Below are 22,033 nucleotides of genomic sequence, written 5' to 3'. Positions count from 1 at the left end.
AAATTTACGATACAGTTTTGATCGACGAGTGGCAGGTCGTGTCGTCGGCTTTAACGGTATGTATTAAAATCGGCAAACGAAGGTCCCGTGTTGATCTCCCGTTGAACGGTTGATTGGACTTTCACTTCACCATCGACCCACTTATTGGACCAACGAAGGACCACCGTTGAGCTTTTTTTAAGAGGGGTTGGATTCTCTTTAGTACAGTCGTTTGGTCGATGAGGCCTCCATCGTTTCGTTATGTTTAGTCGATTCTCAACACAACCGTCATTTGCGTTTCGGGTTTTTGTTTACATGCCATCAGCAGAGCAATCCGCTTTTATCGCACGATTGGCACGCGTTGCGGCGTGTTTAGGTTTGGCTTTTCATTGTATCGGAATTCTGATAAGTAGTGAAATAGTTGTGAGTACGTAAAATGCAATATAATTTTCTATTGCTAGCGCTCAGTGCGCTGACATTATCGGCCGCAGCAACAAAACTAAATTATCCCCGTGTTTTGCTGCCGATTTTCGATCACATTTCGGTGAACTTCACGCTGGACGTTGTGGAAAAGGGCTGCTTCAAATGGTGAGCCGGCTTTTTGATTTTAGTATTGTTAGGGAGTTTTCAGTGATTGGAAAATGTTATATTTTAATGATGACTACTGTTTATTGGCTAGTAAATTCCAGCTGTGACATGACGTCATTGTTTAACATAAAGCGGACCCATTTGCCAAGGTCTTTTACCTTGCGATGATGTCATGGGCTATTTTTTGCTAATCTATGTGGGGGAACAGTACAGTTATCACGTGAATTGTTTTTATTTTAGGACATCATCTCGGTTGGACTTGATACAAATAACACCGGTTTACGATGACTCGAATGATGATTGCTCGTATCGTGTACTTGTAACGGTTATAAACAAGGAAAAGCGACGGAATACGGCCATAGTTCTGGCGGAAGATCTAGTGACCGGAGAAGTGCTGCGCTGTGACGTGATATTGGATGTCATCGATCAGCTCGGTGTGTTGACAACGACACGCGAGCTGTATTTGGAAGAGGCACCGGAAACGTTCGAACTGTGGGCTCTGGATGCTCAAGGAAATGCTTTTACCACGCTGGAAGGAATCGAATTCAACTGGCAAGTGGCTTCCCATCGTGCCGTTGATGTACGCCAGGGTGAACCGGACAGTGCTTGGAGTCAGGTTTTAAGATTTCTAACGTTCTCGGAAAGTAAATTCCATGTCGTTCCAAAAGCGGTAGAAAAGTTGGAACAGGCTGGTGGCCAAGGGTACATGGTGCTGCTGGAAGGTATCAACACCGGTTCGGCACGGGTGACGGCTAAGTTACCGTACGCGGAGTACAACCACGTGCCACCGGTTGAGGTGAATATCATGGTTTTGGCAAATCTAATCCTGGATCCCAGCGATGTCTATATCATGACGGGGGACACCGTTAGCTTCAAGGTGCTGCAACTGAAGCAGGGAAAGCTGCACGAAATATCGTTGAATAATCAGTATTACTTGGAAATGGAAGATACCGGGTTGGCTAGTATCAAGGGCAACGAAGCGAAGGGTCTAAAGCTGGGAAGAACTTTTGTTCTTCTACGTGATCGTAATGTTCCGCACGATCTTTCCGCCGACGACCAATCGTCCAAGGCACTGCTTCCAAGGGCTTCCATAACAGTGGCGGAACCGAAGCGACTGACGATCAATTTGCTACCGCACTACAATTGGGTTACGGTTGAAGGTGAAAGTCACGATATTGCTTTGGATTTGTTTACCGCGGACGATCATCAGCTCACGCTAGGTTCAAAATACGTGATTAAGTCCAGCGTTGACGAAACACTGTTTTATCCAATTCGACGAACTAATAACGGCAGTCGAATCACTGGAGAGGCAGTCCGAAGCGGTAGCTGCCCGGTTAGTGGACAGTTTGATAAGGTGAGTCTTTTGTTGGGAAAATAGAACAGGAATAAAATGAGATTTTTTTTGGTTTTCAGCTAGCGGCCAAGTCCGAATTAATAGTATACAAGCGACTGGCAATTAACCCAACCGAAGTGGTCATTCCGTACGATCCGGCAGTTCGCCGTCAAAAGATTCAATTTGCGGCCTCCGGTGGCGATGGGTCGTATCTGTGGACTAGTTTGGATAATTCGTTGTTGTCGGTTAGTCAAACCGGTCTAGCCGAAACTCGTCTGGATAACGTCAAGGGAGGGATGGTGTCGTTCGGTGATGGTGAAACAGCTGGCAATACGAAGGTAACGCAGGTACGAGTGGCACTGGCACGGAATAACAAAATTTCGGTCGCCGCGCAAGTTCTGTTCCTGCCACCAATCAAACTTGAAGTCGTTCGGTACAACTTTGAAACCGTAGTCAAAGATTACGTTCAGGTTCATGTCGCACTTTGGGCCAAACACGACAATGTTCGAAAGGCGTTTACTTCCTGTGACAGTTTGAACTTTGAGCTGGAATTCAGTAATCAAATATTTCTGCTTGATGCCACCAAAAAGAATCCGAAAGATGTCCTCGCCGAGAACGCATGTCGGATACTGTATCTGAAGGCAACTGCAGTGGGACGGACCAATTTGAAGGTAACCTACCGGTTTTTCGATAAGGTCCTAAGCGATCAGATCAGTTTGAATGTGTTTGAAGAATTGTCGATTTTGAATCCTATCGAAAATGAAGTCGTTTTGCCGATTGGTGCCACGCGTAATTTGTTCTACCAAAACGGACCGGAGAGGATCTACAATTCTGAGGCCGAGCTACAGAAACGAGTGGCTTTCGATCGGCAAAATCTAGAAGTCGTCAACGTCGGCAGTGGCTTTTCACAGGATAAACACATTCTGAGAGTTCTCTGCAGAAAGATTGGCGATTACGAGTTGAGACTGGAGGTTTTCAATACTCTGAACGCGGCCAATGTGATCCCGTATGTGACTGAATTCGTGACCAAGGTGTACTGCGTTAAACCTCGTTTCGTAAATCTGTTCACAACGGAAAAAGTCAAAACCAGCTGCCCGCTGGAAAAGCGCAACTCGATGATGCACGTGAAATCCGACAACGATCAGTTGCTGGTCGATATCGAAGTTCTAGACGTGCACAATCGCAAGCTAGCGAACATTTCGTCACTGCTGCTGGAGTGGCAGTTTACCCTGGCAGATCGGGACTACGTGACGGATCAAATTTCCTACGAGCAGAAAACCGAAACCGATTCGTTCGAAGGTTTGGAAATCCCCAAACGAGATTTCCTACTGACAACACTTCCCGAAGTGACAGCTAATTTCAAAATCAAAACCACCGTCACTCAATACCGTGCCGAGATTCTGAAGCAACACTCAATCAAACCGGAAGTGCCTCACTTCGGGGTGCAGAAATTGGCGGACGGTCCTTTGGTCACACCGGTGATTGAAAATGAACTGAACTTTTTGTCGGTCAACAAAACGCTGCTACCATATGAGCAGATCACCTTATTCCTGTCCCGCAGTAATGTAAAGCGTATTAAAATTGCCCACGGAAGTGGTTTCTACGATATCAAAGCATCGGACGCGGGACTGGTCGCGGTTGAGTACGATGACGTTACTCGCCAGCTGCTCATCACACCGAAACGGGTCGGAGAAGTGAAGCTGGAAATTACCGATCAATGTTTGAGCACGGAATCGAGCTATCTGTATATCTCGGTGGTCACGATCGGCAGCATCACGTTGCACGCACCGGATCGTGTCGAGAAAACCAAAACCATCGAAGCAATTGCCCGAATCTACGACAGCAATGATCGATTGTTGCTGTTGGAAGCTGCCAATTTGGAAATCTACGAACTTGGCCAGACGGTGTACAATCCGAACGTGCTGAGTATGGCACTGGGAAGTCAGGCTGGGTTGGGTGCCGGAGAAGTTCGGTAAGCGGAAGATTTCCGATAATTCGGTTGATATTTAATTGAGTTTTATTTCATCGGTTTTCTCAGGTTTTTGGTGACTGGAATGGAACTGGGCGAAACGAAAATTGTTGCCAGCTCTGGAATTGGCGAGAGGCAAATCTCCAGTTCACCGGTGGCAGTTCAGGTGAGTTACTAGGAAGGAGAACAATTTGTAGGGATAGTAGCTTGTCGTGAAGTTTGGTAGGTCAGTTTATGTTTGAGCTTTGACCGATTATGTCCACCGGTAAAGCTGCGATAACTTTGCCGTGACACCTGGACAACACCCGTTACAAACAATCTAGCAATAAATACAGATCGGAACAATTGGCAACAATCTAGGCTTCGAATAAAGAGCTACGATTGGAAGTTCAGTATATGGAACTTCAAATCGTTTGGCTTTCTAGTGTACGATCGAGCACTGCATGAACTTTGTTGGACGGGGGGACAGAAGGTGTGAAAAGCGAGCATCGAATGGTTATCTTCTATCAGAGCGTGTGGTATATCTAGTAGCTTTCTAATATTGAGCAAGATGCGACAGCGCCTCGGATCGGATGGCAACTTATCAGCGACAGGATTTGCGTATTGAAGATTAAAGGCCGTTTCTTCAATTACAGAATGATCAACGTTTGTACAATAATTTAACGCTTGATTTTTAAAATTTATACATCTATGAAGTACTATCAGAAGTAACCTTGATAGCCCAACAACCTTTACTGAAAAAATACAATTCAGTAATCACAACATGTATTTTTCGGAGGCGTGTTGAGCAGCTCAATATTTTAAGTGCGGGGCAGAACCACCAGCCTAGCAGTAAATGGATTTTCTTCGTAGATTAGTAATAATCATTGTTGTACTGCTTTATTGAATACTCTGTTGCACCACAACAGCCATTCCAGTGTTCCAATCAAACGAATGATCAATACCGTTATTCGGCTAATTCAATCAAGCTAGTTGATAAAAAATCGTTTCGAATCGGTTTCCTCGATGGAGGTCCCGGAAGGTTTCCGCGGAATGTCACCTTCCGAATTGATGTGCCACCACGATGCACATACTGGATTGCAGCAAGGCTGCTTGTGTTTGACCACTGATTCTAGTTTCTCAAGATAGTCGCTAAATATTACACCATGCACATTCCAAAATACCGAAACCATAACTTTTCTAGCCGATTGTTCTTTTCGGGCGCTTTGGACGATGTGCGCCAGCTGCTGTCAACTCAGATGACGATCGTTTTGATTCCGGAGTGAAGTAATGAATCCATGTTTCATCCATTGTCACATATCGACACAAAAATTCCGGTTTGTTACGACTAAACATGGCCAAACACTGCTCAGAATCATCAACACGTTCTCGTTTTTGGTCAAATGCTCATGCAATATAAAGCCAACACGTTCTTTTGATATCTTTATGATGCTAACTAACAGCTGCGACTCACGCAGCTAACAGCTAACTCACGCAACTCCACTTTTGGATCATTCAAAACGATTTTGTGGATTTTTTTGAAATGTGTAAACTTTGAGGTTATGTTTGTTCATCATCTGTTATGACACACCTGTCCCATAGCAATCATGAACCGTTTGAAAAATGGGAATGGAAAAATTTACTGAAAAGTCCCGGGACTAACAAAGAGAACACGATTGTTTTGGTTCAAAATTAACTTTATTCATCAACGTAATCTCCATCAAAAGAAACGCAATCATTCTAGTGCCGCTCTAACATTTCAATACTACTTTTGTAGAACAATTTGTCTTTTGCCTTAAAATAGGCCACATTCAGCGATAACCTCTTCATTCGTGCGAAATTTCTTACCGGCGAGCATTTTTTCCAGGTCTGCGAATAACCAGTAGCCGATGGGAGCCAAATCTGGTGAATACGGTGGATGTGGGAGCAATTCGAAGAGTACAGAATACATACGTACAGAATAGGGGTGGGATAGTCGATAAATATTACACCACGCACATTCCAAAATACCGAAGCCATAACCTTTCCAGCCGATGGTTGTGTTATCGGGCGCTTTGGACGATGTTCACCAGCTGATGTCAACTCAGATGACGATCGTTTTGATTCCGGAGTGAAGTGATGAATCCATGTTTCATCCATTGTCACATATCGACACAAAAATTCCGGTTTGTTACGAATGCTCATGCAATATAAAGCCAACACGTTCTTTTGATATCTTTACGATGCTAACTAACAGCTGCGATTGACGCAGCTAACAGCTAACTCACGCAACTCCACTTTTGGATCATTCAAAACAATTTTGTGGATTTTTTAAAATGTTTTCTGGTGTTACCGCCTCATTTGAACGTCCACTGCGTTCTGTATCGTCAGTGTCTCTACGACCACGTTTGAAGTAGTATGCAAACCAACGATTTATTGTTGTTTCTGATGGAGCGGAGTCTCCATAACTATTTTCAAGTCATTCGCTTGAACGTTATTTTTTCCCATCAAGAAGCAGTGTAAAACTAAAACACGAAATTGTTTTTGATCCATTGTTCTGAAAATAACAAAAGTAGCGTCACTCTTAGCACAATAACTCACAAACTAATGAATAGAATATCATGAAATTTTAACAGGTGTCCTTTGAAGGGTAGTATTAACTGAAAAAAGGTGACTGCAATGAAACTAGCGCTATCTATGTGTTAGTCCAGGAACTTTTCATCTCATGTGTTATGCTGCAAATAAACCCGTTGTCGATATCCATTTTCGAAAAAAAAGTTGAACTAAAAGGTGAAACCCAAACAAATTGAGAACAATTCGACCGTCCCACGACAAAAGGGCCAAACTGCAAATGACAGTTTCTCTTTGCTTACTTTTTCTTTCGCGATTTACCGAACTGATTTTATATTTGACGCTTTACTCTCCGCAAAACTTTCAAGGTAAAACTACAAGCTTTTGATTTATATTGGAAACTTTAGAGAATTTGCAATAATGGCTCCGTAATAATAAACAGAGAAAGTAAACAAAGAGAGGCTCTCATTTGCAGTTAGGTCCTTTTGTCGTGGGACGGTCGAATTGAAAAACTCTTATTTTGTAAGATCTCGTTCTTATATTATCTAATGACGCGATCTGGTTTGTTTGGATTTCATGACTATATGAATAAGTGGTGGAAATATGTTTATATATTTATTTACTAAGGTATAATCAACATACACTATATGGTCTCAATGAAAATTTCTAGTATTGTGCAAAAAAATCAAGTACCCTAATGCTTGATAGATCAAAATCTAATTCCAATGATACGCTATTTATTGATGCACGCCAATAACAGTATTGTTAGCACAGTTGGTACGTCGTAAAGTAAGTCGAAGAATTGCACTGTCTGCGAAGAGGTCGAACGTTCAGTTCGCTTCCACATCTCATCCAAGTCAGTCGATAAAACAAAACCGCTTATGTTCGGGACAGAAGAAACCAAGCACAGTATTGTGTAGTGAGCAATAGAACGACCTCGAAATGAGTGAACCAAACGAACAAAAGCTACCGCCGACACGAAATACAATCGTTGTTGAATTCAGGCAGTGCAAAATTCGACCTGCGATACGAGAATTTGAAGGTTTGCTTAAGGAGCAAATGCATCTTGACATTAAACGTGTGCAAACGATTCATATATTCGCTAAACTATGTCCCAATACGGAGAGATTCTCTCTATTGAAAAAGAAAAGTGGGAGAATTTTTTCCCCGGTATTCTAAATGGCGTACGTTCATTACGCATACACTTGAAGAAGCCTATACCTTCTTATATGATTTTCGGTCAAGATACAAGAATTCCGTGCAAATCACTTGTCACCTATGACAATCAGATGGCCACATGTCAATATTGCCAAAAAGCTGTTCACTACGGTAAGCCATGTGATAAACTGGACAAGGAGACAACTACACCAAAGGACAACGGTGCTTACTTCACACCAACCCCAAGTAACCCCGGTACACCTGTGACAGCCACCAACAACAATGAAGCATCCCCTTCAACGAAACCATCCGACGTATCCCCTATAGAACAAAGTACACCGGCTGCAGTTAACAAATTACCCTCCAACCAACCAGCAATTGCAACCAATATACAACAAGGTGCATCTACAGCAACTAGCAACGAAAAGAAGACGGAAATCGACAACAATACCATCGATGCGGCAATAGATGGCGAGACGAACCACGAACGAAGTGCCCCTCAATCCTCGCAGGAGGAAAATGGAAGCTCCTCTCCCCGTAGAAAAAGGGTGACAACGAGATCCTACTCAAAAAAAAAAAATTATTTAAAAAATCGGCTCAATCGGCCACGTAAAGCTTGTACGCAAATAGGCCTGAATAAAAAATATCTTTTAAATAAAAAAAATGTAATAAATTTGATCATCGTGCCCCTTGGATGCAAGGTTCATGAAATGTGCATATCTATTTTGAATCAAATCTTTTTCCCTGGAGCATTTTTTTAAGATCAGCAAAGAGCCAGTAGTCACTGGGGGCTAAATCTGGCGAATATGGGGGGTGGGGAAGCAGGTCAAAGCCCAATTTGTTCAATTTCGCCATTGTTTTCATCGACTTGTGGCAGGGTGCATTTTGTTCCATCGAAAGCAATCGCGGCACCCACTTGGAAAAAAACCTTTTTCATGCTCAATTTTTCATGAAGGATAGTAAATACACTTCCATATGATATCTGTGTCATCTCAGCAATCTCACGGAGCTTCACTTTACGATCTTTCATTATAATTTTTGTCACTTCACTCACATTTTCCGGTGTAACGGCTTCCACAGGTCTACCCGAGCGTTCCGCGTCATTTGTGTCGGTACGACCACGTTTAAACTCGGCGAACCACCGACAAATCGTTGCTTTTGATGGACAAGAGTCCGGATAACATTTTTCAATTCATTGTTTCGCTCGCACGGTGTTTTTACCCATTAAAAACAATGTTTTATCAAAACACGAAACTCAGTTTTTTCCATTTTTTTTAAACAAACTACAAAATGACTTTACTCCAACCTCGATAACTCAGCGGTTTCTGGTCGGATCGACTTAAAATTTTGACCCGTTTCAAGCAAAGGTTAGTACTCTAGAAAGACGTGGTTACTGGTTTACTACGAGCGCCATCTCTGCTTTAGTCTCGGGACTTATTGATCCATGTGTTAATAATTCTAATCCAGTGCTCAGGACTAGAATCCAGATCTAGATAACGCATAGTTATTACTGGGTGAGAGGACTTGCGAGTTTTTCCAAGAATCATGGAACCAAACAGTAACAAATGTAATAAACACAGTCATGAATATTTTTATCATTACACAACACAACTCCAAAGACCTCCCGCTAGAATCGACTGTGCACGGTCGATTAGGTTCACATTTCAGTTGATCCCCTGTGATCCAATTTCGTACTCAAAAACTTCATTCCTCTACCAGTCGATCACATTTTATTTCTCCGGTTGAGCAATGATCTGTTAGGCTTTGTTGTTGTTTTGTTTACCCAATGTTTGAACGATAGGGTCTTGAATTAAAAATTTCTACCGCGTTGGGATTGGGAAGTAAATTATTGTTATGTATCTATTTTATATTTAAATTTAATTTTATTTACACACAATAAAGTTCCGGTATAAACCGGTTCTGTTTAGTCTTTAAGATCTTAGTCACATAAAACAAATTTATGAATAAAACAAAATAAGGAAGCCATCTCGGGCCTTTGATTATCTTACTATACTTCAACGATGTCAACCGTTTTCTGGAGGTTCCTCATCTATCATTTGCTAACGACGTCAAGTTCTACCGCAGATGCTTTGAGTGATAGAATTAACGACTCCTCCTTATTCAATGGTGGTAATATTAACGTTCCACGGTGCTGTTATTAACTTGAAAAGATCACTGATTCATTCGAACATCTGAGTTAGATTTTATTATTTTACGTAGTCAATATATGAAAATGTGTATGATATATATTTAGGAACGATCATTAAGTACATCGTTTGTTAGTGGACCATAAATATCATTACACAAATTCTAACTTTCCATCCGCAGGTTTTCCCACCGCTCACGTTATACCCACGCAACGCCACCATCATCGTGGGCAGTACGCTGCAAATTTATTCCAAGGGTGGTCCCTCGCCGGACGGCAACCTGGTGTACGGCATTCAACATCAGGACATCATTTCCATCGAGTCGGGTTTGGTGTCCGGTTTGAAGGTAGGCCACTCCAAAGTGGTCGGCCGGTGCGTGACGATCAATCCCTCAACGGGAGCGCAAATCGTCCTGTCGGAGGATGTTGTTCACGTTCACGTTATCCCGCTGGATGCCATCGAGATCAAGGTGCCGTTGAATCGGGTTCGGACCGGTGCCATCATACCGGCACATGTTTGGGGAGTACCGGGCATTTCTCCGTTAATACTGGGAACGTTGGAATCGGTTAAGATTTACTGGAGTACGAATCACGAAGATGTGCTGGATGTGAAAGGGGTCTTCCACGGCGCTGGAATTGAGTATCGTGAGAAAGATGCAATTGGGGTTCGAGTGAAAGCGCTGGCTCCGGGAAAAGCTATTCTGCATGTGACACTAGTTACTGCCACAGGATTGAAACTTGCGGCTCGCAGTGAAATTACGGTTTTCCGACTGTTGGAACTTGAATCACCAAAGACGATTCGGTATGATTCGATTTTAATTCCACCGAGAACAAACATTCAGTTGAAGGCAAACTTGGAGGATGCCGTTTATCAGCTGGAAGAAGGAAGTAGTTCCGTTGTTAAAGTGTCCAAAGAAGGACTAGTCAAGAGTGGCGATGCTGTGGGACGTGTTCAGGTTGCGGTCACTTCAATGGATCAGTCCCTGACTATTCCGATCGAAGTCAAAAACATTCACTACATTCTGACTTCACTGGCCGTTTCGAATGTAAAACTGAAGAAACCGGATGATCTTATTCCACAAGGGATAAATCTACGGCTGAAAGTATCGTTGCACGACAACCTAGGCAATGAATTCTCTCACGGATTTGAAGATGTAACAGCACTGAAGCACAAACTTTCGAAGAAAGGAAATGTTCTGATCACAACTGGAACCAACTTTTCAATCACATTGGATCTGATTCGGGAGACCTCTGACATGCTGCTGATATCATTGAAGGACAAAACCGGAGTGAAATTTGGAGACGATTACTTGAAGCTGGTGGTCGGAGAAGCAACCGCACTGTTTCCGGAGCAGACCGTTTTTTCAGTAGGCGATATTGTTTGCTTCGAATCTCCGCTGCTGGGATCGATTGCAAGTTGGCACAGTTCTGACAATAGTTTAGTTCAAATCGATTCTTCCAGTGGAGTGGCACGAATCGTCAGTGCCAACCGGGCAGGTGAAAGAAAAATCTATGTCAGCCATGTGGATCAACAGTCCGGAGGCCTTCGCATTGGTATTGACGTTTTGGAAGCCGATCGAATTGAATTCTTCAAATCCTACGATATTTTCAATGGACATCAGTACCGAGCTCATTTGGTTATAAAAAATCATCAGCAGGTCGATAAGTTTGTCAACGTGATAGCTCAGAACGTTTCTGTTTGTGCGGAACGTATCGAACGATCATTCTCCAACCTCTTCACCTGTAAGCTGACTGCCAAGCAAAATCCCTCTTCAGGAATCCTAAAGCATTTTAAAACCTTGCCCAGTTTCGATCCCACAATTGGAGCCTATGCTTGTGACATCAATCTGGTGACCAGTATTGAAGAAGTAACGGCCTTGGTGAAAAGCAACGAAGTAAATATCGAACTGGAAGTTCGCCTGCAAGGCAGTACGCTTTCTGACATATCAACCTTGAAAATCGTACCGGCAGTCATTGTGGAACCGGAAGCGATCTCGATCGAACAAATTGGCTCACAGCTTCTAACGGTGAGTGGAATGGAAAAAATCCTGCAAAAACTGGAAGTGGCATCGTCAAACCCTTCCATGCTGGAGGTGACGATGGTTCAAAAAGGACCCGCATCCGTTCAGTACAAACTCCGTCTGCTCAGTTCCTATTCGTTGGAGTCCGGCGATGAGCTGTTCGTTAGTGTAAACTCACCGCTCACGATGCAGAAAATTAAGGTAAGAGTTGACCGCGTGAACATGGGAACTTGTTTAGAAACGGTTTTTTTCAACGTGTATTCCAGATTCCTATTCAGTCTCCGTTAGTCATGCGGAAATGTGCTAGTCAACCATTGTACAACGTTCCAAATCTGTTCCTAAGTTATGTCAGCAATTTTGGACTGCTGATTTCGGCTCTGATTGTGCTAGCCGCCACAGTCTGGGGTGAGTGTCGCCTTTCTTCGAATATATTTCTGATGATAAAATATTCTTTTTCCTGATCTTCGACAGTGTTCGTGTTTTGCTTCCCACAGCGACAGAAAACGGTCGAGCCTTTTGCAGGTAGGATTTTTTATTATTTAAACATCTAGCTGTGATAATCATACTCTGGTTCTGTTTTTTTTGTTTACTTCAAATCTATAAAATTTAGGTCGAGTTTGGGCACCAAATATCAGTGATATATCAGCGAACAACGGCGCCGCTCGAACGATGAATCCATTTTCCAGTCCAAACCAGCAGCCCTCTCAGACGTCACCGTATGTTCGTCCGGGTAAGTGTTTCAGTTTAGTGTTATTTTTCGGGGTGTGTCTTATATGTCCAAACTAAAATAGCGTAATGATGTGCTGCATAAAATTTGATCCTCTCAAAATCTCCACACATTATTTATCCTTTAGCAGCATCCAGTTCTAGTTGTCGAATCTGGAATGTTTTTATAGCGATATTTTGATATTACAATATGTAAAAGTGATAGAAAGAAAACTTTAAAAGAAAATGGATCTTGGAAAATAGATGAAATACGTTGATAGAGTGTGTTTCAGATAATGAGTATGGGCAGGACTCATTAGTTCAAGCAGTTGAAGAACTGCCGTCAGAAGTGCCGATTCAGAACAATCCCACGGAATTTCGTATCAATAGGTAAAGTTCTGAAATATCCTCATCAATACATGAATTTATAGCTTCAACATTACCTGATAAATCCTTTCAGTGCAAATAGCCGATTTGTCATCAAGCCCTCTCGTGCAACCGGAAGTGCCACTTGCCTGTTCTCTGGGCGAGGTTACCTTCCTATCCGAACACAATGAGTTTGTCTACGGAATCGAAAGCATAGAATTTTTTGTAATCTGTGTATTTTTTTGAATAAAGGAGCAATTTCGGAATTACTTTTTATCAAAATATACTTCTTCGTATCAGCAGCACAAAGCGATACAATTGATACAGCATTAACGAGCTCAAATAAAGTGATATTACTCAAAATAGGCCCGTACCCAGGGTTGACATTACGATTCTCGAATCTAGTTTCTCGAAAGGATTATATTTGAAGTCGATTCGGCTGAACTGTGGCACTACGTATCGCTTTCGCTTGGAATCACGAAAAAAAAAATGAAACTGGATATTTTCGATTACATTTATTCAGTTCAAGTAATTGGAATCAATTGAGACGCCGATGCTTGTACACAATCCAAAGATAAACTTTTAAAATTATTGTTGCATTGTTACAAGTCAAATACAATTTACGTCGTCCATATGTGTTGTTTTAATCAAAGGTTTTTAGGTTATGCGGCTTTCATTGTAGTATGCCAAGAACAAACCATTCATTTTAGTATTTATATCTTCTATTGAAGAGTCAAATTTACGTGCTTATCATGAGATTGCGAGATGGTGATGCTTTTGACGCATTCCATATAAAGTATATGCTGTTTGGAAAAAATATTTCAGTTTACTTGCTATCCATGATGCTATCGATAATTTCCCCTAATTAAAAAGAAACGTGTTCAAAAATTCAAAGTCGATAGCAATCAAACTTTCGACTATTTCTTATCGAGTCTAGTCGTTTACGAGCTCAATTGTTTTTATTTCTCAATCTAATACTTCGAGTGAAGTGGAACGAAGCTCGATGATCGAGTTTGAATCGAGAACTATAATACGAAACAAACATACATCGACTCGGGTCAGTTAACTTTACTAGTTCCTGAAGCTCCGGAAAAATGGTCAAAACGTCGAATTGCTTGAATTATTTCACGAACTTATATTCAAATAAAAGGTGACTACATTTAATTTCATCGAGATCCAACTTCTAGGTCCGGAAATACAGGGTGATGGATGTAGAAAATTTCAAATCGTCATTAGAAATAACGATGCAATGTTCTTCACGTGGTTCTAAACTGTTCCAATTCCAAGGTCTTGTTAGTTGTTTTTCATACAAACTTGGCTTTGCCGATTTTCTGTTCCGTTAGTAGCGGCCAAAAATTCCAAAACAAAACGCAAATCTACCTGAGATTACTAGGCCGGTATTCACAAATGATAGAATGGATTCAAATGAAAGGTTTCATCCGAGGATGAGAGCACCGCGATTCTCGTAACGTGGTAATTGAAGTCGATTCAGCCAAGACCGATGTAAACATGAGCGTTTTTAACAGACAGAACTTCTTCAACTGGAATTGTTATTATTAAGTATTTTTTTATTTTTTATTCAACAATATAATATATTTTTAGGCACACTGCTTAAGCTCTAAGATGCCAAGGGTATTTTCTAATCTTAATTAACGACTAACTTAAAACTAGAATAGTATCATTAGATTATGTCGTCTTTGATTTTCTAGAATCCATTGTATGTTGCATGGGTCTTCCAGATGGCGCTATCTATGGCCGTTTCCTTTCGGTTCGTGTGGGTCCGCGGGAAACACCCCCAGGCTACGAAGGCCCGGCGGGTGGCCTGCATGCTGGTCATCGACTGGAGCGTAGAACCGTTGGCGGTGATGGTGATGTTACGGAAGAGAATGAAAAAAAAGTAAATATTGTGGAAACCGAGGTAAAGAGGGGGTATGGAAACAAAATGTCTGAAAACTTCAAAGATCTAATTAGTTGCCATCGAGATGGTGAAGAGACGGAGAAAGGGGGAACGAATAGTTAGTGACAAAAAAAAAAGATCTTGTTAGTTCCAATGAAGATGGTGGACAGGGACGGGGATCGAGAGAATCGGGCGGATGTTAGTGTCGAACCTGTAGGTGGAGATTATACTTTCTGAGCGAGGTATATCAGATTACACTTGGATATTAATGTGTTTAAGGTACTGATATATGAGAAACATATATGAACTATCCCGACTCGCCATCACATCTCGGACCGGAACCTCAGGTGGTATACCTCGGGCCCTAAGGGATTCCAGTAGCTTCGACCTGGCGTCGCGATACTCTACGCACGACCACACGACATGCTCGATGTCCTGATAACCCTCGCCACAGGTGCAGAGACCGCTCTCCGTGAGCCCAATACGCCGGAGATGTGCGTTGAATGTGTAGCGGTTTGACATGAGTCGAGACATCACACGAAAGAAATCGCGACTCAAGTTCATCCCCCTGAACCAAGGTTTCGTCGATATTTTGGGAACAATGGAGTATAGCCATTGTCCCAGTTCGTCATTGCTCCATGAAGTTTGCCAACTTTCGAGTGTCCTCTGACGAGAAATGCTAAAAAAATCATTGAAGCAGATTGGTCTTTCATAAATTTCACCTTCTAATGCACCCACCTTAGCCAATGAGTCTGCCTTTTCATTTCCCGGAATGGAACAATGCGAAGGGACCCAGACTAAGGATATTAAATAAGACCGACCAGATAAAGTTCTCAAGTGTTCCCGTATTTTCCCCAGAAAATATGGGGGATACTTTCCTGGCTTCATTGAACGGAGAGCTTCTATTGAACTTAAACTATCCGTGACAATGAAGTAATGGTCTTTGGATTATTAAGTATTGATATAAAATGTATGACTGTTTCCGAGAGAAGGTTATTGTTTTACATTTCCTAACTTTACTGTCATGCCATTTCTGTCACACATGCCTAAGTTCTTCTGAATGTCTATTTATAGAGCACAACAATCCACAAGACTTGTGATGATGTGATATTTATTAGTTGATGACCATACAAACTTATTTTGGCTATACTGGTTTCGGTTTCTCGCCGGCGTGTACTCTCTCTGTGAAAATATCTGCGTCTACCTCAGAGAATTTGAGAGCTCTGCCCTAGCACTTAGGTGCGATTCAGTGCTAGAGGTGGAAGAAAATAAACACGCGCACTCATGGTGCACGACAAATAATTATTCTACCATCTCTATGTCCATATGACAATTGGTTGTACCATGGCCAAAGCCCTGGCGAAGACGATATTGTGTTCTTCCAGAGTGGCGAGCGTCTATTTTAGGAATTGTCCGTTATTGACTTATTTTCCTTATTGATTTAATTAATAAAACTTTCATGTGCGCTAGGAAAAAATCTGTTACATGTGAACAAAACCTCTAGATGACTAGAAAAAGGCTTTATGCGTTTCTTATATGCACGAGTAATTATGAATATTTTCTATTTGTACATCGAGATGCCCGAAAAGTATTTCAATCTTCGATTGGCCTTCTCATATATAAATGTGTGGTATTCTTCAAAATAATTTTCTTTGATTTAAAAAAAAAAGGTTTGTTCATAAACTAGTATAACCTACAGAGTGAAACAGTACTCAGGTCGGTTTGATCATCGTTGAGGAAACGAAAAGAGGTACTTCTGAAACCGAAATCTGGGAACCGATAGTTTGAAAGTTGGTTCGAGAAAAGTGGCTTCCATTTTTGAGTCTATGGCTACAATCTTCGGTCATTCATCAAAAACCCAAGGACAAACAAGAAAGTCAAATTAATGTTTGGCCGTCTACTGACAATGACTACCGATTGAAATAGGGTTGAGGCAAGCTTAGAAATTATTTTGCTTTTTATTTCCGGTGCTTCCGGAATCAGAAAACGAGAACTAGCATAGTCGGAATCGGGTTGTTTGGTTGTCTATTGACAATGGCTACCGATTGGAATAATTTCGAAATAAGTAAAGAAATTTTTTTACGTTTTTTGTTTCGCCGCTTCAAGTGACGATATTCAATTTTTAAGACACTTCACCATAAAATTCCGGAACCGGGAGTCGGATCCGGATGAAATTTGGCGTGTTGAGGCGGGAGATAAAGGGGAGAGTTGTGTAGACTATTTGTTTCGACTGTTACATGGAGTTGTAGATGTTTCCATCTTTGAGAAGGAGGATTAACGTTATCTCGGCTACGGGGTCTTTCGCAAGGATGTTTCTTATGAATGTGTTTATGTTATACTGTGCACGGAGGTTGTGAAACTGATGTGCTCCACCGTTAGCTGTATATTGCAGGAGGAGCACGTTGGTGGGGGTTGCCTGGTGAGGTAGTGTATAAGGGTGAGGCGTGTGTGCCCCGTCCGTAGCCGAGATAGTACTCGCTGTTCCCGGCGTTCAGGGCGATCCGTCCAGGTTGTAAGATCGCCCTTTATTTTGGGCAGTAGGCAGCCGGACGCTCTCCATTGTTGTACGAAGTGGTTGGAGAGTTTGTCCCTGAAGTCCGTCAGTATGTCTGCTGAAGGGACCTCGGAGGTAGTGCGGCGACTTTTCCTGTCCATAGCCGCTAGTGTATCCGCGTTATCATTGTCCAAAATCCCACTATGTCCAGGGATCCAGCAGACTGTGACATTTCTGCCACAGTATGTCTCGATCGTCTGGACAAAGGGATGCCTGGATTCTCTCGCCTCCAAAGCAGTGATTACTGCTAGGGAGTCCGAAAAGATCACGACGTCCGCCGAGAACACTGAGTAGATGGGATTTAGGCTACGCTGAATGGAGGTATTAGATCCTCAAACACCGAGCCCGGTGCCAGAGCTTGTCCGTGAGCCGTCAGTGAAGAATAAGGTTCAGACCTTTGAACTTGTCGGCCGTGATTTGATTGAAGCATCGTTTCGCAGCTGCTGGTATTGGTTTGGCTCCGAGAGAGGGTACCAGTGAAGTATCGATTCTGGGGAGATCCTGCTGGTACCAGGGTTTCTTCCAGACTCAGTTTAGGCGAGCCAGTTTAGGAAGTCTTTGTCCGGTGAATTCTTGGTACAAAGACTTGGCTATGTCCAATAATGCGCAGCTGTTTCCCGACGTTCTCTCCAAGTAACCCATGGCTCTGCGTACGATTGTCCAGGCCAAGTGCCATCTGAAAGGTAGTTGGCCCGACCCTACGCACGCCGCCATTGCTGGGGTACTTGGGAGGAGGTTTGAGGCTAGTCCAACGGCCCTGTTGTAGGTAGGGCTCAGAAGTTTAGTGATGTTAGTTTTACTTATGGCCGTTGCATCTATGCCATTAAAAATTCTACTCCATATCAGAGCTTTGGCAATGTTGATTCCCTGGTGACGGTTCTATTTTGGATGACCGGAGCAGATGGACTGGATAAGGTTCAGTCTGGACTCGCAGTCTTTCTTGAAGATTGATTGAAGAAGCTCAAGTTTCGGTCGAAGGTAACGCCGGATTTCTTGAACGGCACTTTGATTTGTCCGATCGTTATCGGATGGTCTGTCTACGTTTTCTGTCCATTTGCAGATAGCGTTCGCCGCTTGTTGGATTTTATTTCGGATTCTTTTCCTGGATTTACCGGTGACTAGTATGATAATGTCATCGGCATACATGTAAATCCGCATCCCCTTTGGGGACGTGTTTGAAAATTGAGTTGATTCCTATTAGAAATAAGGTGACGACTAGAACCGACCCTTGTGAGACTCCGTTTTGTTCTGCGAATGTTTGGGATAGGGATCCGCCTATACGGACTTGGAAGTTCCTGTTGGTCAGGAAGTCCTGCAGATAGGCACCCATTCGCCTGTTAATGCCCCAGTTAACCAGTTATCTGAGGACCCCTTCCCGGTTAACTGTGTTATAGGCCTTGGCCAGGTCTATTGACAGGGCATCTGCATGTAGCCCTTTGTTTATCTCTTCGTGTATGGTGTTACTTAGCGATGCGATGTGGGCTCCTGTTCCCTTTCCTTGTCGAAAACCAAATTACCTGTGATTCAGTAAATCGCGCAACCCTTTGGTATGAGAAATATGTGGGTAGTTTTCAGTTTGCTGGAATTTTGCCAGATAGCCAAATTCTGTTGAAAAGGTTTAGGAGGGCTCCGTGGGGTCTTCGGCGGAAGATGCCGGGGCATATCATAGCTGATATGATCCGGGCCGGTTGATCTACCTTTAGTAGAGTTTAAAGAGAAGTTAAGTTCCTCCGCAGAAAATAGGCTATTCCAATTTTCATTCAATCCGGGCATTCCGAGAAGAGTTTAGAAATGCCTGTGGCAGTGCCGTGTCATCAGACAGGGATTTGAAGTATTGGCCAAGATGGTCTGCTATGATGACCGGGTTGGAGGTGAAATTGTCGTTAATCTTTCGAACGAAGCCCTTGTATCTACGTTTTCCCCTGAGAGCATTTACTCTTCTCCACAGCTCAGCTGTCGAGGAGTCTGATGAAATACCACTAAGACAGCGGCTCCAGCTATTTTCCTTAGCTTTGAAAATGGCTTCTCTGGATAAGTTCCTATGGCGACGAAATTCTTGCGCCTTTGCTACTCTATCGGGGTGTTCCTGGGGGGGGGGGGCTTTCTTGAGTGGAGAATGTTCTCGGATATGTGACGTAAGCACTGTAGCCCGCTCTTATGAACTACCTTCAACAAACTGGATGAATTTGGGTAGAAAGTCAGTCCGAGTTAGTGTTAGAAATTATCCTAATGAAATGAAAAACAAAATTGTTTCATTGATACTATTTGAATGGCGAGTGAAAAACGTTATAACGCCACTAGGTGGACGAAGAATGTTTTTTTTTTCTTTTCTAATACCGTTTTTCATTGAAAAAGACAAGTGGCGTGGATTGCTCTAGTTTGCACTTTTGACCAGAAATGACAATAAAACACCGTCAAAATATGGCACTTCTGCTCGAAACCGGAGCAATCCACGCCACCAGTGTTTTTCAATGAAATACGGCATAACATTGAAGATTTGACCAATTATTCGATTTCACCGATTGAGTGAATTCACAGGAAAAAAAAACAATTACATCGTTGGAAAATGCTAGACCAGGATCGAAGCAAGTCATTGTACTATTTCAAAGAAACGAGTTTCCATGCAATCAAACCGCATTTATTTTCTATAGAGTTACCGCATTTTTAACCATTGTAAAACAACCAAATTCGTTACTTTCACAGAACTACAGTGATTTATTTCCTGGATGTTTCTTTGTCTGGGCCATGGCGAAGCGCGCTATTACTTTTTCGGTAGTACTTCCGTCAACAGCAAAAAAAAACATCGACTTTCACCCGTTTCGGAACACTGTCGGTTGGTAGTGCACTGTGAACAGGAAAAAATAAATGTTTTTACTCTTAACAGCCAACAACGAACCGCGGAAGCATCGCTACGAAACCATTGCCGTTCCATCAAAAATCAATCAATCAAATTCCAACCACTCTTTACGTCCCTCCACCCGATCCCTGTAATCACTTCGAGCGGATTTGTAAATTAAGGCTTGTGGAAAACCCATGCCTATTTTTTATGTTCCTGCGGATTCATGGTTGAATCTTTATAACGGATTCGTCATAGCTTCCTGCGATGTTGGTTATCGGACCTGGATGACCTGCTACCGCCGTCCGTCAGTCAGTTAGTCAGTGGGTGGTGGTCATTTTCCCTGCACATACACGGTGCCTCCGGTGAAATAAACCCCTGTTCCCGTACTGGTTGGTGTTGAATACAGATCCGTTGACCGTTTGACGGTGCCCGCACTGAAGGCGGAAGGGGTGTATCCGTTTGGCACCCGAAACCATTACCATTGCGGATATCGGAAAGTCACGTATTGCGACACGCGAGATCACATCTCGCCTCGCGGGTACGGTCTGTCGGAAGACCGGTGGCGGTGGCATTCAAAATCGATGGCTGAAGTCACTTTTCATCCGAGCTGCCGTCATACATCAAGTTTTGTCAGATATTTTTTTTCTCTCTGTTCCTTGGTTATCACCGGTACTGCTGGGAGAGGGAGGGGCGGGTCGCGATTCGTACTAATGGTTTTCTGCTTTCTTCATTCCAAAAGGGAAACGCGGGAGAGGGTATGCCTTTTTATAGCCTTCCCCGAGAGAAGCGGACGATGACGAACGAAATGAGAAAATGACGTGGTTTCAATCTGTCACGTGACAAGTGATGCTAGGCACTGTGCGTTATTAGCATGAACGGGGCTCAATAAAATGTCAAATTTAGTTTGACAAATGATGTCCAGTGTTCATAGATCTTGCAGCTGGTAGACGAAACCCGCAAATTGACGAAAAAATCGTTTCGGATTAGTTATTAGCTGAAGTCAATTAGGAACTTAAGATCTAGAACATTTTGGGGTTGGGAATCCGCATCGCAATTGTATGAAACTCAAACCGTCATATTTTTAATAAATATCTGGCATCATTGTTACATCCATCCGGTGGCATCCACGAGTTCCGTTTTTTTTCGATACTGTGCTCGTTTATTTTATTGCAATTCGTCGCACGTGATTGATGTTTGACGGAGGGGCAACAAATTTAGATCAAAGTTGCCTTCGGTTTTCTGATGGTAGACGACAGCAACGACAATGGCGACGCCTACTACGACTGCCACAAAGTTTCAATGTTGTTCCGGTAAATTAAGTGACACTTTGATAGACCTGATCATCTTACCATTTTTCCCCGACGGCTGTGTTGGCTGACGGAACGGTCAAATTTTCTACAATCGATTGCAATTTGTAACAATTAATTTCGACGTTGAAAAATTCCGTGTCATTTTTCTTGTCATTCATGAACGATTTCTATCGATTTCAGGCAATCTAAGCTACAATACGACGCCGCTATCCACGTCGGATTTCAACAGCAGTGCCAGTGGCAGTCTGCCGGGTTCACCGATCTACGGTGACAGCACACTTCTATCGCCTCAAAAACGCATCCATCGACGGGCGCTGTAGAATTTTGGTTGGGCCACCGGATTCCTTCCCGCTCAATCACCTAGTCTCTAGACTGTAGGAGATTGCCAGAGTAAGTATGTGCGAGTGTGTGCGCGCGGTTGGTTTATTTATAAATGATATGACGCCAAGTTGAGATACTTAATCGATATTAACATTTTTTATGATGGAGTTGAGGAAATTAGTGTGCGATCTGAAGAGTAAGCCAGAATAACTAACAGAACAAAGTAGTTCTAGAAATTCTGACTAAAAGAAAACACTATTCACCAGGCTCGATTTAGTAAATAAAAATATTCTTGTAGGTTTGTCATATGCCTATGAC

At 42.7% G+C, this 22,033-nt stretch overlaps 1 protein-coding gene across 1 annotated transcript; it reads left to right on the top strand.

Annotated features, from left to right (window-relative positions):
* Window positions 1-288: 288 nt before the first annotated feature.
* On the top strand, window positions 289-22,020 carry LOC131434922 (nuclear pore membrane glycoprotein 210). The gene is made up of 9 exons (XM_058602207.1): window positions 289-567; window positions 808-1,921; window positions 1,981-3,872; window positions 3,939-4,035; window positions 9,885-11,924; window positions 11,990-12,128; window positions 12,195-12,245; window positions 12,334-12,453; window positions 21,575-22,020. Exons 1-9 carry the CDS (start codon window positions 416-418, stop codon window positions 21,712-21,714), a joined length of 5,745 nt encoding a protein of 1,914 aa, XP_058458190.1. The 5' UTR covers window positions 289-415; the 3' UTR covers window positions 21,715-22,020.
* The last annotated feature ends 13 nt before the right edge of the window (window positions 22,021-22,033 follow it).

The sequence above is a fragment of the Malaya genurostris genome, chromosome 3 (assembly GCF_030247185.1).
Source record: "Malaya genurostris strain Urasoe2022 chromosome 3, Malgen_1.1, whole genome shotgun sequence".
NCBI classification, from domain to species: Eukaryota; Metazoa; Arthropoda; class Insecta; order Diptera; family Culicidae; genus Malaya; species Malaya genurostris.
The sequence above is the reverse complement of the archived record's forward strand: the minus strand, read 5'-3'. Positions and strand labels throughout refer to the sequence as shown.